We start from the raw sequence: 21,398 nt of genomic DNA on the forward strand, positions 1-21,398 counted from the left end.
CTACTCTAGCAGCTGAAAAAAAATAGAAAACTTCACGAGGTGAGAAGAAGGCATTAGCAGATCCTACCAGACGTCATTTGTCATTGTTAACAATTTCTTTAGTGCACAGGTTTCCAGATGGAGAGAAAAATGGATAATGCCTTAGCAGAAAGGCTAATGTAAGCTTTAATGTTAATGACTTCCATTCTGTGTGAGGCTTATAACCAACCTGCAAGGTCACAAACCTCCACAGAAGAAGAGAAGAAGCTGTTATCATCAACTGATGAACAACCTTTAACCAGTTTCCTCTTTGAAGTACAATATGCAAAAGCAAGTCAATACACTTCTATTACAATGCTCTAATACTTGCCCTGCTTTTAGATTCTGTTATGCCAAAGTCTAATCCAGTCACCATCACAGAGTTTTAATGCTGAAGGCATCTCATGGCTGATATACATCACATGGCCAGGCTGCAGTAGCAGTAGGGCTGCTAGGTAAGTGACTGCCCTTTGGACAAATAGCCTTCGTCTCTAGGGCTACTGAAGCTAAAACCTGGCACAGAGGTCTCCGTACAGCAACCCAACTGCGTTGGTAGCAAGTGACACCACCTGCCTACCCCCCTTTCACCAGCCCCCGAGCAGTGAGGCATCCATCTTCTGACTCTTGGCCATATGGCTTTGCTATACAACCCATGGAGTCAGGCTGGCCAACAGCCTGTGGATAATTTCACACAGATTCATCTCAACAATGGCCCCATGGTCCATATCCAGGGGGCACCAATCACATCCTCTTTAAAATTATGTCAATGAGAAAACAAAATACTTGCAGTAGAATGGAGCTGAAGTAGAAACATAGTCTAACCTATGCAGCTAGGAAAGGCTGAAATATTATTATTTTGGGGTTTTATATCTTTGGTAGGAATTTTGTATTCAGCTTTTTGTAAGTGTATGTACAAATGTCTCATTTACTGAATCTAGCTGACTCAAGATTATAAATATTTTATTACTACTCTAGTAGTAACAAATTTGGAGATAAACAAACAACTTCTTTTTTTCAGAGTATCATTTGATAGTAGGAACTTGAATATCAGAAATTTTAAGCAGTCTGCTTCTTGTTTCAGTGGGTTTACAGAAGGTGGATAGCCTACAAGGCACATCTCAAATAGACATCCAAACCTGAAAAGCACTTACAAATAAAAACTATATTCTACAAATATAAAACAGAAATACACAAATATATATACAAAATATATTCTACAAATCGACTTTTTATCATGATTGGACACTTCTATGCAATTTTTGGTAAGTCAGGTAACTTCTCTGACTTATTGCTCCTCTACAAAATGGAATTAACAATATTTACCTTAAATTAGTGAGAGGTGAGTAAATAACTTTTGCAGCTGCAATTTAAGAACAAATACATAAGGTAGCTAGTGGATAATCAGACCTCAAATGGTAATAAAAATGCCAATGCATAGATAAATAAGACCTCCTGGTAGCTAGAACCCAATCTTGAATGTAATAAATTGCATGATGTGGAAACAGCTTTTGAAAAATGAAAATCTTCAATTTATTTATCTCTTTTTAGAGATATTAACTTCCATCTTTCACACCTGGGGGGTGGGGGGGGGGAGGCATTTTTCCATATTCTTTAATAGCTTCAAAGTTGCAGAATTTGTTCCAGATTTGCTGGTTTTGGGAACTCAGAAATAGCCACATTTTACACACAGCAGAGAATGAATTATATGTTTCTAGAAGTTCAGGACAATTCTCTTTGGGCTGTGCATAAAAATGACTTTTTGTGCACGTTTCCTCTGTTGCTTCAGCTTTGCAATTTATAACATGGCAGAAATAATATTTTTCTAATACTTGGAAATGTAAAATAATCCACATTATTCATGCACACACACTTCCTGAAACTCTTCTGGTAGGATGTTTCCTTTCATTCTAATTTTGCAGTGTCAGTCAGTAGAGTTTTTATACAAGTTGCACAGCTGGCTAAGAGATACAGAAATCTATCCCATGGGTCTGAGGAATTCTTTGCCTGTTGGAGTTTCCCTACTAATTGCTTTCATATGTACTATACAAGTTTGTATCAACTAAGGAGAAAAATTACAGTGTGGAAAAGAGCAGCTGCTCTTCAGTCATTTCATAACATGAACTAGATCTTTAGGGAACAGTATTTTAGAATAAAGCAGACAGAAATTAAATTATGCTTCTATTAAAGCTCTTATAGATATGAATCAAACATCTTCTGGCTTGTTGTAGTGGAAAAATGAAAAGAAATAAAAAAATATATGTTAAAGGAGTATGCATTTCTTCCTTCCTTCCTTTTCTAAACAGTATCTTGGAGCAAGAATACTTTTTTAAGAGAGATGTTTTTCCTCCTGTGAGAAAAACCCACATTTTTTCTTTCAATACTCTGTTGATAACTGTTGTGGTTCCAAAATCTTTTCCATTAGGACAACTAAGCATTTTTTAAAAGTCTTAAAACCTGGAGTTGTGAAACAACATAATTTGGATCAATGAACATGCTTCAGCCAAGTGTCCATATTTCAAATTCTCTTTTACATCAACTGTTAAAACAAAAGGTACTTGAATAAAAAATTCCAGAAATGTTGGGGTCCCTCCCCCCTGCCATGCAGTCCTGGGAGAGGGGCCCTGGGGGGAGACACGGGGTTTCCCTGTCCCTGGTCAGCCTCGTTCCCCATTGATTGTTTTGTGTTCCCCTGCGTGGGCAAGGACCCTCGGGTCCCGTGACTGAGCAGTTCCTCGGCAGAGCCCCGGCCATGCGGCTGGAGAAATAAACATCTCTGAAACATCTATCAAGAACCGGTCCATATAGATTTCTTTCCACAGGCCTCATTGTCTGATACACGTGTTGCAGTATCACCACTGTAACACAGAAAAGCCAAAGTCTTGTAAAGTTCTGGGATTGCATGGTTCCACCAAGTGCCTTCTACATTGCTCTATAGATGGGCAATTTTCTACATTGGATGTAAAAATGAGGAACATGACAAAGAATATGACAAAGTCCTCTAAAGTGTAAAAGAACAGCGCAAGAGTGAAAATCTCTTGACAACCCCCTCCCAGATGCATTGGAAGCCCACATATTTATTGGTTTAAGTGTATCAGAGTTTAGTTCCTTTATGGCTCTTACATGAACAGCTTCTCATGATTATGTTTTACAGTTCATATTTATCAATTAATTCTAAAGACTCTTTTGCTGAATCTTACATTTTAGATGATTTTTAGAACTCCTCTCCTGTAAAGAATGTCTCCAGTGTGAGGAAATTCTCCGACCATCTTCGGTTTAAAAGCAGTGCAAAATTTCTGCGATGATGTTACGTGCTGGAGTCCTCCTTTACACCTTAATATTGTTTTTGTCCAGCCCACATCCTGGCAGGCTTCCTGCTTCTAATGTTTTTATGCCTTAGAAATCTGCTCCTCACAGTCTTTCTTTCAAGACTTACTAGCATTTTATATTCAACTTGCACGTGTTTATGCTCTGTTTTGATTTCAGTTTCCTCATTTGTTATACTTTCCACTTTTAAACAGTATCTTATGTATTTGTAATAGCCTCTTCTGTCAACTGTTTCTGAGGTCCTTTCGAAGTGACTTTTTTCTAGTGCAGTAATTGTGCCTTTATGTGCTGTTATGTGCTATTAGATAGCCTCCAACTGCCCTGCAACCATTTTGTACTTGTAACTGATCTTATATTTTTTTAATTAGCTCAAAGGTTGTTAATGTTTTTTTGGGGTTTTTTTGGGTTTGTTTTTTTTTGTTTGGTTGGGTTTTTTTTGTTTGGTTGGTTTTGGTTTTTTGTTGTTGTGGTTTTTTTTGTTTTTTTTTTTTTTTTTTCTTTTCAGAGTTAAACACTACTGTGGTTAAGGGTTTCTTCTTTAAGGATAGTTGAAACATTGTGCTGTGTGATGTGCTAAAAAAACCTTTCCTCTGACCAAAGACACCCAGCAACAACATCCTGTGCACTTCTTTCAGGATGGCTAGCCAGATACCTTCTCTCTTCCACAAAGGACTAAGATCTGTCTTTCTCCAGCTGATAACTGGACACACCAGCTCTGCATCACTTTCACTGTTACATTTTGCCAACAAACACTTAACTGTTTACGTGTTTTGTCTGTTTTAGCTGTTTCATATTTCATTCATCTAAACATTGCATATAACTTTGCAGCTTGACCCTAGGAGACACTGAGCATCCTCCTATGCAGGAGACTCAGTGTGTCAAAGGACTCAACTTTTAGCTACCACAGTTAGTTAGACAACCTGTGAAGTACTGATAAATATCAAAAAGATCGCTATATAGGGGGGTTTTGTTGTGCTCAGAGCATGTTTCAGCATTTTGAACTTTAAACACGTTTGTTGGGGTTTTAGTTTAGTCTGTTTTTTTTCTCTGTTAAAGGAATTTTCTCCCATATGCATGTTGCTAGGGGACAAATAGCTGTACTTAAGAAAGACAAAAGGGGAGTGGGGCGGGCCTGGCTACTCCTTTGTCTACACCTGGGTGTGGGGTCAGTTCGCTCTGAGCATCCGGGGAGAGAAGCTGCAGAGAAAGGAGCTGCTGCTTCTTTCTTTTTGGCCGTTCTTTCTTCCTGCTGGAAACAACGCCGGGACCCCAAAAGCCGCTTTCCCTGCCCTGCTGGAGACCGAGCTGTGGCTGCCCTGCCCCGCTGCTGCTTCGAGCTTTCGCTACGCTGTAGCCCTGCTCGCCCTGCCTGCCTGGGCCTCCGTGGGTTTTTCCCATCTGGATACATCTTGTCTGCCACCCGGGATTTGCGTTCGTCCCTGCCGTTCCAGCCTGCTGTTCCTGAGAGCCCGGGATCAACTGCCCAGCGGTTTGTGAAGCCTTTGTTCCATCCCTTCCCGGGATCCCGGGGCACCGGTGCCGCGTGTGTCCCGAGCTCGCTCCGGAGCGCCCCCTGCAGCCGCGGGGGAACCATCGCACCTGCCCTGCTCACCGGGAGCCGCCAGCGCCCCTGCCGGCTGCGAGCGGAACTGCACCCGAGGGGAAATAGCCTGACAGCCGAGAAGGCTGGCACTGGGTTTGTGATTGCTGTTACTGCCATAGTTGTTGTTGTTTTGTTTGACTGGTTATATACATATATATATATATAGTAAAGAACTGTTATTCCTATTTCCCACATCTTCGCCTAAAGGCTCTTGATTTCAAAATATAATAACTTGGAGGGAAAAGGGGTTATATCTGCCACTTCAAGGGGGGCCTCTGCCTTCCCTAGCAGACACCTGTCTTTCAAAACCGAGACAGATCTTGGCGCCCAATGTGGGGCCTAAGGGCATTAAGAGATAGAGGTGAAAAAGGAATAACAGTTCCTGGATAACTTTATTTTGTGTGCTGGATATTGGAACCTTGTTAGGCAGCACTATGTGGTCTAGTTTACCCTGGTTCGGGTGGCATGTAGCCGTGGCTATATTCTTCCCCTTTGCAGCTCCTTACTTGAATATGGGTCCTCTGACTAAGGCTACCATTGCTGTTATCCAGCTTGCGTTATGGGTCGAGAAGGTGAGGAATTCATGGGTTTTTAACTTCCTCCGGAATGTGGGCACATGGATAAACAGCTATCACACACTGAGCACATGTTTTTGGGGTTATGTTAACAATGGTACCTTCTGTGAGGAAATGACACCAGGGGAAGTTTTCTCCCAACCCCTCAACCAGTTCTTTGGGCCCACCCCATCAATTTTCGAAGGGTTTAAATTCCCTCTGAATACTAACCATCTGCTGCTGATAGGCCTACTCTATTTAGCATTCAAGGATAAGTTGAGATTGGCTTGGATATCTACCCGGACACCAGCCCCAGAGACTAGAGATCCTACCCCAGAGCCTGATCCTGCCCCAGAACCTGACATGGCCCCAGAGAGTAGAGTTCCTACCCCAGAGCCTGATCCTGCCCCAGAGCCTGACACGGCCCCAGACACTAGAGATCCTACCCCAGAGCCAGAGCCTGCCACAGCCCCAGACACTAGAGATCCCGCCCCACAGACTGATACTGCCCAACAGTCCACCTCAGAAATGGACTACCCAAACTGGGTGGGGGTACTGGCAAAAGGGATGCAGGAGATGTGCCAAGAGATGGGTCAGGTGCGCCAGGGGATATGCCAGGAGATGGGTCAGGTGCGCCAGGAGATATGCCAGGAGATGGGCCAGGTGCGCAAGGAGATGTGCCAGGAGATGGGCCAGGTGCGCCAGGAGATATGCCAATTGCTAAGGGAATACACCTCCTCAGCTAGTGAAAAACCCTCTCCCTGCCCCAAAGAGGGTGAGTCCGATGGTGCAGCAGTGGAACCCACGGATGTTACAACCGTCCAGGCTTCAGCTGAACCACAAGGACAACCACAGCCAGCAGCAGTCGCTCCTGTGCAAAGGAGGAAGTATAAGACCAAATCAGTACGACCAGTTAATGATGATGGGCAACCAGGGCCCTCACAACCAGCAGGAGAGCCAGAGCCAGAAGTCATCACTGAGTCCCTGTCGCACGACAGTCTCCGTGCTATGCGAAACGACATTGTGCGAAGGGGGCGTGAGCCTTATACCACCTGGCTGCTTCGGGTTTGGGACCTTATGGGCACAAGTGTGCAACTGGATAGTGGTGAGGCAAGGTATCTGGGATCGTTGACCCAGGACCCAGGTGTGGACCAGATATTCGTGAGGGAGCCAGGGCCCCTTTCTCTCTGGGAGCGGCTCTTAATGAGTGTGAGAGAAAGGTTCATTCACAAAGAAAGAATGCAGGAGTATCATCATAGAATGCAGTGGAAGACCCTCGAGCAAGGGATCCAACAGCTAAGAGAGGTGGCAATATTAGAGGTACTCTTTGGGAAGGATGGACAGCATGATAATGACCCCGATAAGGTCAGGTGCACAGGACAGATGATGTGGAACCTGGCAAGGCTAGGGCCATCGCAATACACCACCTTCATTGCAACGATTGATGCTGACAATACCCGAGAAACAGTGGGCTCTGTTGCCAACAGGCTCAGGCATTATGACAGCATGATCAATGGCCCGCTAAAAGCTCATGTCTCTGCTGTGGTCCAGGACCTCAAAGAGGAGATGAAGGAGATGAGGGAGGAGATGAGGGAGGAGATGAGGGAGGAGATGAGGAGGGTCAGCGTGGCACCAGTGCGAGTCACAGGCCCCCAAGTCAGAGCCCGTCGTCCCCCTGCGAGAGAGAGAGGGTACACCCCACGAGCTGAGCTGTGGTTTTTCCTGTGTGAGCATGGGGAAGACATGAGAAGGTGGGATGGGAAACCCACCTCTGCCCTGGCAGCGCGGGTGCGTGAACTCAAGGAGGGAGGCACTAACCGAGGGGGTTCCGCTAAGGTGAAGGTAGCCTCAGCCTCCCGTGACCGAGCTGCCAGGCACTACAGAAGGGAGGATGATATGTCGGATCCCCTTGAAGGTACCTCGAGCATGTACGCCCAGGGAAAGAATGATAACCAGGGCTAGAGGGGCCCTGCCTCTAGCCAGGAAGAGGCACGGGAGAACCGAGTTTTCTGGACGGTGTGGATCCGATGGCCTGGCACATCAGAGCCACAAAAATATGATGCATTGGTTGATACTGGAGCACAGTGTACTTTAATGCCATCGGGACATGTGGGGGCAGAACCTGTATCCATCGCTGGGGTGACCGGGGGATCACAGCAGTTGACCCTTTTGGAAGCTGAGGTGAGCCTGACTGGGAAGGAGTGGCAAAAGCATCCGATTGTGACCGGCCCAGAGGCCCCGTGTATTCTGGGCATAGACTTCCTTCGGAATGGCTACTACAAAGACCCAAAAGGACTCAGGTGGGCATTTGGGATTGCTGCTGTGGAGGCAGAGGGCATTAGGCAATTGAACACCCTGCCTGGACTATCTGAGAATCCTTCTGCAGTTGGGCTCCTGAAAGTGGAAGAGCAACGAGTGCCAATTGCCACCTCGACAGTGCACCGCCGGCAGTATCGGACAAATCGAGATGCTGTGATCCCCATCCACAAGATGATCCGCGAGCTGGAGAGTCAAGGGGTGGTCAGCAAGACCCACTCACCCTTCAACAGCCCCATCTGGCCTGTGCGCAAGTCTGACGGGGAATGGAGATTGACTGTGGACTATCGTGCCCTGAATGAAGTGACTCCACCGTTGAGCGCTGCCGTGCCAGACATGTTGGAGCTCCAGTACGAGCTGGAGTCCAAAGCAGCAAAGTGGTACGCCACCATTGACATTGCCAATGCATTTTTCTCCATTCCTCTGGCAGCAGAGTGCAGGCCTCAGTTTGCCTTCACCTGGAGGGGCGTGCAGTACACCTGGAACCGACTGCCCCAGGGGTGGAAGCACAGTCCCACCATCTGTCATGGACTGATCCAGACTGCACTAGAAAAGGGTGAGGCTCCAGAACATCTGCAGTACATTGATGACATCATTGTGTGGGGGAACACCGCAACCGAAGTGTTTGAGAAAGGAGAGAGAATAATTCAAATTCTCCTGCAAGCTGGTTTTGCCATCAAGAAGAGCAAGGTCAAGGGACCTGCCCGAGAGATCCAGTTCCTGGGAGTAAAGTGGCAAGATGGACGACGTCAGATTCCCATTGAGGTCATCAATAAGATCACAGCAATGTCTCCGCCGACCAACAAGAAGGAAACACAAGCTTTCCTAGGTGCTATAGGTTTCTGGAGGATGCGCATTCCCGAGTACAGCCAGATCGTGAGTCCTCTCTACCTGGTTACCCGCAAGAAGAATGATTTCCACTGGGGCCCTGAACAGCAGCAGGCCTTCGCCCAGATCAAACAGGAAATTGCTCACGCCGTAGCCCTTGGCCCAGTCAGGACAGGACCAGAGGTGAAGAACGTGCTCTACTCTGCAGCCGGGAACAAGGGTCTGTCCTGGAGCCTCTGGCAGAAGGTGCCTGGTGAGACTTGGGGCCGACCACTGGGATTCTGGAGCCGAAGCTACAGAGGATCTGAAGCCAACTACACTCCCACAGAGAAGGAAATCCTGGCAGCTTATGAAGGAGTCCAGGCTGCCTCAGAAGTAATCGGCACAGAGGCACAACTCCTCCTGGCACCCCGACTACCGGTGCTGGGGTGGATGTTCAAAGGAAAGATTCCCTCCACGCATCACGCCACTGACGCTACTTGGAGCAAATGGATTGCCCTCATCACGCAGCGCGCCCGAATTGGAAACCCAAGTCGCCCTGGGATCTTGGAAATAATTACGAACTGGCCGGAAGGTGAGACTTTTGGGTTATCTTCTGAAGAAGAAGAGGAGCAGGTGACACGTGCCGAAGAAGCCCCACCATATAACGAGCTACCAGAGAGTGAAAGACAATACGCCCTCTTCACTGATGGTTCCTGCCGAATTGTAGGCGCTAGCCGGAAATGGAAAGCCGCTGTATGGAGCCCCACACGACAAGTTGTACAGGCTACTGAAGGAGAAGGTGGATCGAGCCAATTTGCTGAGCTCAAAGCTGTCCAATTAGCTCTGGACATAGCTGAAAGAGAGAAGTGGCCAAAGCTCTACCTCTACACTGATTCATGGATGGTAGCCAATGCTCTGTGGGGTTGGCTGGAAAGGTGGAATAAGGCAAACTGGCAGCGCAGAGGAAAACCAATCTGGGCTGCTGAAGAGTGGAAAGACATTGCCACTCGGGTAGAGAAGCTATCCGTGAAGGTCCGTCATGTAGATGCTCACATCCCCAAGAGCCGGGCTAATGAAGAACATCGTAACAACAAACAGGTAGATCAGGCTGCGAAAATAGAGGTGTCCCAGATAGACTTGGATTGGCAACATAAAGGAGAACTGTTCCTAGCTCGATGGGCCCATGATGCCTCAGGTCATCAGGGCAGAGATGCCACCTATAAGTGGGCACGAGACCGAGGGGTGGATCTAACCATGGACAGTATCTCCCAGGTTATCCATGATTGTGAGACATGCGCTGCGATCAAGCAGGCCAAGCGGGTGAAGCCTCTGTGGTATGGCGGGCGATGGTCCAAATACAAGTATGGGGAGGCCTGGCAGATTGATTACATCACACTGCCTCAAACCCGCCAAGGCAAGCGCTATGTGCTCACAATGGTAGAAGCCACCACTGGGTGGCTGGAGACCTACCCTGTGCCTCACGCTACTGCCCGGAACACCATCCTGGGCCTGGAAAAGCAAGTCCTTTGGAGGCATGGCACCCCTGAGAGAATCGAGTCTGACAATGGGACTCATTTCAAGAACAGCCTTATAAACACCTGGGCTAGAGAACATGGCATAGAGTGGGTGTACCACATCCCTTACCATGCACCAGCAGCTGGGAAGGTTGAGCGGTGTAATGGACTGCTTAAAACCACCTTGAAGGCACTGGGTGGGGGGACTTTCAAAAACTGGGAGATGCATTTAGCAAGAGCCACCTGGTTAGTTAACACTCGAGGTTCCACCAGCCGAGCAGGCCCTGCCCAATCTGAACCCCTACAAACAACAGACGGGGATAAGGTTCCAGTGGTGCACATGAGAGGTATGCTTGGAAAAACTGTTTGGGTAAAGTCTGCCTTGAGCAAAGACAAACCCATCCGTGGGGTTGTTTTTGCTCAGGGACCAGGTTGCACCTGGTGGGTGATGCAAAAGGATGGAGAGACCCGATGCTTACCTCAAGGGGACCTTGTTTTAGGGTGAACTACCCATGGCTCTGTACTTGTATCAGTATCAGCATGTATATTTGTATATAATTTGGGTAATGCATAGATTTATATGGTTAAAAAAGTTAAGTTTCATGTAACATGTTAGTATGGGAAAAAATTCGGGGTGGATAATGTTGGGGTTTTAGTTTAGTCTGTTTTTTTTCTCTGTTAAAGGAATTTTCTCCCATATGCATGTTGCTAGGGGACAAATAGCTGTACTTAAGAAAGACAAAAGGGGAGTGGGGCGGGCCTGGCTACTCCTTTGTCTACACCTGGGTGTGGGGTCAGTTCGCTCTGAGCGTCCGGGGAGAGAAGCTGCAGAGAAAGGAGCTGCTGCTTCTTTCTTTTTGGCCGTTCTTTCTTCCTGCTGGAAACAACGCCGGGACCCCAAAAGCCGCTTTCCCTGCCCTGCTGGAGACCGAGCTGTGGCTGCCCTGCCCCGCTGCTGCTTCGAGCTTTCGCTACGCTGTAGCCCTGCTCGCCCTGCCTGCCTGGGCCTCCGTGGGTTTTTCCCATCTGGATACATCTTGTCTGCCACCCGGGATTTGCGTTCGTCCCTGCCGTTCCAGCCTGCTGTTCCTGAGAGCCCGGGATCAACTGCCCAGCGGTTTGTGAAGCCTTTGTTCCATCCCTTCCCGGGATCCCGGGGCACCGGTGCCGCGTGTGTCCCGAGCTCGCTCCGGAGCGCCCCCTGCAGCCGCGGGGGAACTATCGCACCTGCCCTGCTCACCGGGAGCCGCCAGCGCCCCTGCCGGCTGCGAGCGGAACTGCACCCGAGGGGAAATAGCCTGACAGCCGAGAAGGCTGGCACTGGGTTTGTGATTGCTGTTACTGCCATAGTTGTTGTTGTTTTGTTTGACTGGTTATATACATATATATATATATAGTAAAGAACTGTTATTCCTATTTCCCACATCTTCGCCTAAAGGCTCTTGATTTCAAAATATAATAACTTGGAGGGAAAAGGGGTTATATCTGCCACTTCAAGGGGGGCCTCTGCCTTCCCTAGCAGACACCTGTCTTTCAAAACCGAGACAACGTTCAAGAAAGAGTTGCAATAAAATTAAGGGACAAGAAGTTATTTGAGGAAGAGGATAAGGATATTTTCTGAGTAATCATAGACTTACCAGGCCACCAAAAGCTGAGAGTTGGGGAGTTGACAGGTTTTATTGTCTGGATTCACAATCATGGGGTTCAAAATAAGATGAGCATCCACAGTCACAACAGGTCTGGCTCTGGGGGACAGAAATAAGGTTCACCATGTAACAGAAGGAGCACTTTAGTACCTAAGTTGCAGCAGAGCAAACACTTAACTGAGTTGGCCACAAAGAAGCCAGACATGTAGGGTTACTTGGGAGAACACAGTTTTATAATGCTGCACATAGCCAAAAGAACCTTTTTTTTTTTTGTCAGAATCCTACTGAGATTCACAAAAAAAAATCACAGGTTAACACATCACGGAAACAGTATCCTATGGTTAAGCAAGAGATGTGTCCCAGGACTGAGGCACATCAGACACATTTCATCACACTGAGTTTTCTCAAAGGGACAGAGTCTGCCTTTTTGGGTTTTACAGCAGTCCTTTAGCCATCTTGCAGATTTGTTTTGTACTGCCTCCATTAATAATTATACATTCAGACTTACTATGTCTGTTTTAAGACTCTTAAAAAAATAAACATGTTTTGGTTAAAGTAGAAGTTGGTGTAGAGTATCTCGAACCAATAATCAAGTAAACTCTGTCTGACATTTCTTGAGACAATTGACTTTGTAAACCAGGGATAATCATCAGTAAATTCTGCTGAGTATGTGAATATATAGTTTTGGTGATGGAAACCATCCCTCTGAAGCTGTTACTAAGTGATGAGATAATCTATAAGTGCAAGCAGTTTAGAAGACAAATGAAAAGAAGGATGTGCCCAGATTCTGTTTCTTTTAAGACAGCAGTACTATTGACAGTAACTTACATATTTCCAGCTATCCCAGTTTTCTAACTTTCCTTCTATTTTAATCCATATCTGAGCTTTTATGATTACTTCTTTGTATTACTTCAGCAAGACATTAAAAAATAAAATGACTTTTTCACTTTTGTGCAACAGGGAAAACTTTTTTGTCCTAGAAAATTTCCGTAATAAAACTCTATTTCGACAATATGACAAGTTGTATATTTCATACATTCTGGCCAGGAAATGGCCTCCTGCTATTCACTTTCTAAAATTGAATAGAACACATTTTATTGTTATTGAAAATACACAGTGGATATAATTCATCAGTGTTTCACATCCTGTGCAATCACTCATGGCATTGCAAAGTGATGGACTGCAAAGTATTTGCATGGTTTTTTCATAGTGCAGTAGGAAAATAGGGTCTTCTCGCTGCACCTACAGTGTTAGCTGAGATGAGCTAACATTCCTGTTTTACAAATCTCTTATGCTTTCACAAACATTCAGTTGGGAAGTAGAACATGCCTCCTCTCTGTCAGGTGCTGTTGGGAATACAGACAAGAAGCCAGAGAATCAGAAATATGACTACATTTTTGTAGAAATGGATGGTGAATATTTAAATGAAATGAACTGTCAGCACGGCTGGACTAAGAGAGCATTAGCAGATTTCTGCTTATGTATTTAGTAGTTTTTAATTTTATATCTAATCAAAAAGTGCATTTAGTGAAAATCCATAGTCAGCAACAACATTTTGTCTTGTAAAATGGGATCATGTGCATTTTTTAAACTGAGGCTAAAAGTAGCAGTCTTTGTTTTCAATAAATGTTTCATGTCTTAACATACACAGTCTCCGAGGATTGGTCACTTTAAAATTTCTTACTAGCACCATTCCCCCAGAAACCACATTAATTTTCAATGACATGCCTTTTAAGTTTCTTATTTAAAATTAACTGAAGAGTCAAACATTCCAGAAGCTGCTTGAGCTAAGTCTAAGCATGGAAATTTTCATTGATAATTACCGGTTTTGAGCATGGGAAAAAAACATTTCTTTCTCACAAGATGTTTACTTTATCATCTCTAATGACCACCTTTTACACATTGCAACAGGGAAACAGGAATATGACATTTTTTAATATAACGATCTCCCACCAAAGCTGTAAAATATCAAATCCATTGCATTTACCACATACCTGTAAACAACTGCTTTTCCAGCTCCAAATGCACCCACAATTAAATCTGGAAAAAACAAAATGGCTTGAGAATAGCTATATAGAAATCTCTCACACATTTTTTTCCATCACAAATTAGATTATTTAAATTAAAACTGCAGTAACATAAAACACATATGGTAATTCCTTTCTAAGCAATTTTTTCACAAGTGTACATGAAAGAAAACATTTCACATGTCAGAGATGGTCTCATAAATGTCTTCATTGTATCCACTGACTTCCAAACTATTTAACACAAGGTAACCCATGCCACAATCTCATTTCTCTCCAGCTTGTATCATAGGGGAAGAAATGCCATTAAACTCTATGCATTTTATTCCAAATCCTTAATTGTCCATTAAACGAAGAGCTGCAAAACAATTTCTTGCCACTTTCATATAAGTCATGTTGAAACTTCATGGTGTCCCTTCCTGACAATCCTTCCATTCTGCTTTGTGTTTTAAGTAATTCATTCATTAATTTAGGCATTACATCTCTCTGCAAATAAATACAATGTAAGGTCAGAGGATGGCTGATTTGACAGCTTCTAGTGTTTCCAGCATTGTAGCAATATGTTCTAAGGCTTACGACAGTTATCCATCTAAAGCTGTCGTTTTCCCTGACAGATGGAGTCAACAACACAAGCACCACACTGGGACTTGGGCAAGTCTTTGTTAATGGTTGTTGCCTGGGGTTTGGGAATCTATAGCCCAGAATATTTCCTCTTTTTGCCTGGAGTCCCCACACAGGGGTTTCTGGAAAGATCCAGACTGGCTCGCTGGATCCATCCAGGCCTAGAGAAAAACTGGAGCCAAGCCATGAGGAAAAAGGATCAATTTTCCTGCTGCCTCTGCCTTTGGAAAGAGCTTTGTTGCATTTTCAAAGCCCCAGAGTTCATCTGGGCATGGCTTTCACTCCACTATTGCTATCATTCAACACGACTGACGTACCCAATTCAGAAGACTAAGCCTTGCAACAGACCTTGCAGTGGTACAGACTGGCAACCTAAATTGATCTAAATTAGTTAATTAAACCAGTACTTAGGCTTGTAAACAAACCCTTACTTGCTGCTTCTATAGTTGGAGCACTGGTTTGCTTAAGAAGCCCTGAAGTCATCGAGCATGACGCAAATACCAAGCTTTGAAGTTAAATAGCTGGATGGGTTTGGTCCAGGGCTGGCAGTGTGTTTTCTAGTGCTCCTCCGTCTTTCAGATGGTCAGGATTTCACAAGTTTAAACAAATACTTCACATGGGCAACAGCCAGTCCTTCACTGAATTCCATTGATTAATGTCCTAATAGGAGCAGACACGGACAGTTTATGGATCTGATCCTCTTTTTGTACAACATTTACATTTTTCTAATTTCGTTGGCCTTAGAGAAGTATGTTTCAGGGTTAGGAACACTTTAAATAGCAGAAGAAAGTAAGTGTTTTTATGTCCTTTTTGGGACATTTGTGAGTAGTTTTCTTTAGTAGCTTTTATAGACAACTTGTCCACAGTACCAAAACCTAAAGATGTTTCCCTCTTAAATAAACAACTAATTGAGACAAAGCCATCACCGTGAAGGCTGCACCACACATACAGAGAACTTTTTCTGGCAGCACTTATAGTGGCACCCATAGTAACCCCTGAAAAAGCTTTAGTATTTTGCTGGTTTTTGTTTTGCTTGTGTTTGGTAGCGTTTTCTTCTGTTGTTTTTTAAGGAAAAAGAAACATTATGCTATGAACAGAAAGTGAAAGACAAGACGGAAAGGGTTTCCATTCTGCTTGTCCCAGCTGGACACACTTTATGAATTCTATAGCAGACTTGACTTAGGGTATGTACTAGTTCATACCACACTTGATAACTCAAGAGGTTTCAGGGTTATGTTATAAGAGAAAAAACAGGTAGATATCCAAGATTTATTCAGATCTTGCCTAGTGATGATTTCATAATATGCTTTTTCATTAAAAAATAAAGGTTAAACACACAACTTGGGAGAGCTTAATAAAATGTAGCCTGTTAGAATCTGAAGGTGAGAAGAATGAGTCTGTCAGATACAGCTGGCCTCACTAGTGTGAGTGAATGCAATTTCAGTATATACTGATGTGCAGAGATCCCCTGTATTTCGGCATCCTCAGTTTAATATTAAAGAGGATTCTGTATATCTGCTTAATGGTTAAATCCTGTTTTTTTGAGACAGAGCTCAGCTTATTTGAAGACCGAGGGTGAGAGGTATGAGGAGCAAGGACAGGCCTCAGCCACCAAAGGACTGGTTTTCCATGAGCAGTCTTTCTGAATTGCCACCAAAGGACTGGTTTTCCATGAGCAGTCCTTCTGAATTGCCACCTCAGCCAGGTTTGGAGACACACCAAACAGGATGAGGATCCTTAATCATGGCACCACCATGAAAGTCCTATTTGAGACTACTTTAAGGGCAGCCAGGACTGTGCTTATCCTGCTCTTGTTTGGAAGCTCTTACTTTTACCCTGATGTGTCATTTGTTTTCTGGTCTGAGCCATGCTTATTCTTGATCCAAAGAGCTTGAATGAGTGAAACTACTCAGTAGAGAAAATGGAATTAAGAATGAATATGCAAAAACACCCCCCATATTTATAGCTAGTAGTAACTTCTACAATCTAGTGTACGGACAAAGTGATTATATATTCAAGCAGAGCATTCACTGGAAGTTTAATTAGGGATTTTTCTTTGCTTTTTCTTGTTCTGTTACAGAGCAGTAGTTTCACTCTTCTTTCTTTCATTGCTTTGTGGGGTGCAATTCCTATACCCATAATTGGAAAAAATAATTTTTGATGTTGATACCAATGCATGAGATTTGAATACACATCCAATCAGAGCAATTTTAGATGCAGAAATTTTGAATTTGTTGTGGGTTCTGTAGAAGTTAAGTTACTAATAATTTCTATAAAAAAAATGCACGAGATATCTAAATTATCTCAATTTTGGCAACTCTCCCCTCCCAAAAATAGAGAGAGGTTTTCTTTATTAATTCTTGTTAATGCTATGCATGCAATGTCACTGACGCAAAGGTCACTAGCTGAAAAACAAGGTTTTAACAAGGAATTAGATAGCAAAAGAAGCTAGCTTAAAAAAAAACCAGCTTAACTCTTTATAATCCTTCTGAACAGAGCCTGAAGAAAAACCTATGAAAATCTTTACTCCATTGCATCAGTGAAGGGGTATTTTCAAGCTCAGATCAAAATGTGTGATTAAAACATAAAAACAAAGATGAACAAAGAGAATCACAAAATCTTCAGTTCTTCTTTTCTCATATTTTATGTTTCTGGGATGATGAGGAACCTCATTGTTTTCGTGAAATGACCACTTTGCCCACGTTGCCTGTTTGAGAAGATTCTCTATCAGCTGCTCCCCTGCAGAGAAGCCAAGATCTGTTAGGAAAGGTTGGTGGCAGGACCCATGTGCTTCTGCCTCATTGCATTTGAGGAATAAATGAGCTGCGGGGTCACAACCACACTGCAAAAAATTAAGAAAACAAGCATGGAGTGATTCCACAGGAATTTTAAACTTCCATTTTCAACACAGCTTGCAAGTTGTATGCATTAAAGTCCCAGCTGGTGGAGTTCACACAGTTAATGCTGGAACAAGTGTCTTTGGCACATATTTAACTGAAGTGAAGGGGCACTGCACGAAGTTAAACAATCCTAATGCAAACACCTCACTTGTCAGAAACCCAAAAATGAAACAACAGCTGAGTCACCTCCCCACTGCAACTCTACCAGGACGCAGGCAGGAAAGTGTTAACTTTGGGGACTCAGAATGATTTACTGGCAGCTTTAAACATAATTTCATGTAGTCTGTCAGTTTCACTGTACAGTATAAAAAGGGGCTGGAAAAAAATTATATTCTATCTGGGTACAGGTGCTAATGGAAATTTTGTTAAAGTGAGAAAACTGCCTAACTGTAAACCCTGTTAAAAAATCATTGTGAGCCTTTTTGCTTTTTATTTTCCTCAGCAGATCAGGTGCCAAAAAGGCCCAGGGTCATATTCCTATTTGTTTTCTAGGATTTCAGTGTGCATTACAATCCTAAATCTCAGCAGGAAATGTCCAGAATAAAATTTCCTTTAAATGGCCATCACTTCAGGCTTGACCATAGTAAAGGACACTGGCTTGCACAGTATAGCCAGCTTTAGTCCAGAATTTTAGTTAAATACTACAAACAGCCATCATTCAAAGCCGAGTACGTTCTTCCAATTCCATCATTCTCAGCTGCCCTAATCCTTCTCTGTTTTTAAACTGTTCTGGTAGCAGGTCTGTTATGGATAACACCTAAGGCTAATTCATATCAATGCTTCCCTTTTGTCTGAATGAATCCCTTTCACAATACAGCAATATTTTTCATTGTATTACAAAAAAAAATCCCAAAGAGGACAGTTAATGCTTTATCATGTCAGTAAAACACTACTAACTGGGATCAATTGCTTTACTCTTATATTCTACTGGGCACAATACTGTGATTTCATAAAATATTGTGATGAATTTTAGAAAAGCATACCTATAAATTACAGAGATAATAATTTCCCATAAAATCAACATATTTGCACACAATCCTTGGCTTGTCACTACATTTTTGACTGATTATTCATGTGAAAAAATAATTAGCTGGTAGAAGCACTTCAGTTTTTCTGCATTTGCTGGCAGAACCCAAGCCGTTGTTCCGGCTCTCACACACAGCAGTCCTCTCTTACCAGAGCAGATGCAGCTTCTCATTGATTTAATTTGTTTGTCTTCCACAAATCTGGACCAACTTCATGATTTAATCATCACTAGATTCCAATTTGTAATATTTTTGGCACAATGCCTATTGTTCTCAAAAAAGTTTATGAATCTGAAGAACCCTTGCCTCTCAATAAGAAATTTGAGGATTTTCCTCCTGCTGTTTGAGTTAATGTACTCAGCAGATGGAGCTGTTAAATACTCCTATTTTATTAAGATTAGACTGGATTACTGAAGTTCTGAAGAAATTTTGTCTTTTTATCACACTTCTTTTCTTCTTAAAATGTTTCTAGAGTAGTTTGATATTAACTACATGGTATTCTTAAGATAATAACTGAGTCCAAAATAACAAGGCATGAAGATGCCTTTATACATTTCCCTGTGCTGACAAAGGCTTGACTATAAAGAGCAACCAAAAGAACAGGAAAACAGCTGTGTTTGTGCTAAAGAAGGATACCTTGAAGATGAAGCTTCACTGGCACTGATTCCAGAACAATTCTCTTAAGTTAGTAAGGAAGACTTACACAAGCATCTAAACAGGCAGGGAGCAGAGAAAATAGTGCATAATTTATTTGAGCAATTAACTAATCAACAGTCTTTGAATAGTGAATTCATCCAAAGCACTGAACCTACCCATACTGTTAAAAGAAACTGGTTAAATCATCCTGATTCACAAATACATTTGAAGAAACCACAGTCGTTGGGAGGATATGCCACAAGAAGAAAGCAAGTTTAATGAGTTGAGTAAGTTACTCATTATAAACTATTTACTCAGCTATAATCAGCCATCAAGTGACTGAACATATGCTGAAATGTGAGGGTGGAAACCTTACAGCCTCCAAATGCCTGAGCCCTGTACAGATAGATGAACCAGCTGGAAGTGCAGCACCACCACCTAGATAATCACAGACTCCAGGCATTTAGTGGGGCCAGCTTTGAACAGATGCCCAGAAGCCAAAAGAAACAAATTTCTTTCCCATTAAATAGATTAATGGATTTCTTCTGTTCCTATGAAAATTGAACTACGCTAATAGAAAAAGACAAATAAAATTATAAATAAAATAAGCTATAATTCAAAATGCATGCCTTTGCTTCATTCCCTGCTCCAGGCTTGATGACACACTTAAAGCTCAAGATGGAGCAAAGGGGCCCTAAAAGCCCCAGATTTACAGGACAGTGGAAGCTGCCTTGAAAGTTACCATTATGTGTCCAAGATGTCACAGCACAGAAGACAGGCAGGAAGACTGTCCTGAGGCAGGTATTTCCGAATAACTTTACTGCAAACCTTGCAGAGCTGTAGTTACAGAGAATCCCATGGTTATATAAATTGTGTTACAGCCCTCACCAGTACGGCCTCAGACACAGCACGATGCTGCTTTGCCATGCCCTCACCTCAGCACAGGATCTTGCACAATATTCCAACTACGACTGTATTTGCACTTAAACTGATGGGAAAAGCCCATCTTTTGCATTTTTTCAATCCTGTTTTCTCCTTTATTTCTTTAATCCCATCTACTTTTTTTTTATGACTGTCAATACAGGGTAATGGCATTAAACCAGTATTTACTATTGCAGCAGAAGTGAGATCAGATCTTCTTTGAATATCACCTTAGAACATGAGTTGTCAAAGAACAGTGAAATGGATCATCTGCTGAAAGATATTACGATTATGTCAGTGTTAGTGAATTAGTGGCAGAGAATGTGCCTGTATGCTGTATCTGTACTGTCTGCAGTGGTATAATTAAAATAGCCCTAAAGCAGTTCACCCATGCCAATTAGATTCCAGAAGTGAGCATGCAGCAACCCTGTCTGGGCAAAAAAGTGACTTTCATAGTGTGGACAAGGAGTGATCAGTGATAGTTCAGAACCAAAGACAGCATATTTCATTTTCTAGTGTAGATGTAACTTAGGAGAATTAATTGGTCTTTTCCTTCAAATACTGGGTACCTGTTGTATATAGGAGAGATACTGCGGATTTCACGTAAGTGTGGTACTAAGCTTGTCAGTGTCATGCTTAGAAGACTGGGAAAGATGCACATCATGGCTTGGCACAATCTATCTGACTGATATGCTTAACCTGCTTCCTTTCACTACTCTTATCTGACTATAAAGTTTAATCAGGTTCTGCCTCTTACATGACTACAAAGAAAGGAGCATCCACTCATTCATTACCACCATCATCACTGTTTGGCACTGCAATCCTGCTAGGTGAGGAGGAGCGCTCCGTTTGGGGCTGAAGGTGATGAACACCAGCACAGAGAGGGCAGCTGCATGAGCGACACAGCTGTAAGAATGATCAGCACAGTTTTGTGCCTCTGGTGCTTCCCAAGGTTGAAAGTTTCCCACTACCTCCAAGTCTGCAAAGCAGAGACTACCATATTATCACCCCTGTCTGTGTTGATAAAGGAACAGTTCTGGGTAAATAACATATGGAGTGTCTGTAAGTATGACACAATGTACAGAACTCCTTCCCTGGAAAGCTGCGGAGATGTAAACCAAAGGCTGTACTTAGTAACAAAACCTCAGTCTTCCCTGTTGAAAAAATCTCCGTAATTTTACAATGCTGAGGGGTCTGTTACTGTTACAATGCTAACATCTGTGCCAGGACAGCTGAAGGCAGATGGTCATTACACTGACAGGACTGCTAACAAGAAGGAAAAGAAGTTCTGTCTGCATGCTGACCCTACCAGAGAAAGTTCCATTTTTAGGTATGATGTTGACTAGTTAAGTCATTCAGCTGTCTGTATCCTGTGCTTGTGCAATAAAGGCAGGGCATGAGCTTGAGCACTGTGTTAGCATTGTCCGTATTTTTGTATTGTTAGCACAGATTAGCTGTGATTTTAGCGTGTGCAAGTTAGTACTCT

General features: G+C 43.3%; 1 protein-coding gene across 1 annotated transcript in view; it reads right to left on the minus strand.

Annotated features, from left to right (window-relative positions):
* The window catches only part of ITGA8 (integrin subunit alpha 8), a 120,569-nt gene that overhangs the window by 65,149 nt on the left and 34,022 nt on the right, over positions 1 to 21,398 (minus strand). The window contains exons 14-15 of the mRNA XM_032113233.1: positions 13,780 to 13,825; positions 11,777 to 11,884 (exon numbers count right to left, since the gene is read on the minus strand). Coding sequence (XP_031969124.1) covers positions 11,777 to 11,884; positions 13,780 to 13,825 — 154 coding nt within the window. The remainder of the gene's footprint in view (positions 1 to 11,776; positions 11,885 to 13,779; positions 13,826 to 21,398) is intronic.

This window comes from Corvus moneduloides, chromosome 1 (genome assembly GCF_009650955.1).
Source record: "Corvus moneduloides isolate bCorMon1 chromosome 1, bCorMon1.pri, whole genome shotgun sequence".
Lineage (NCBI taxonomy): Eukaryota > Metazoa > Chordata > Aves > Passeriformes > Corvidae > Corvus > Corvus moneduloides.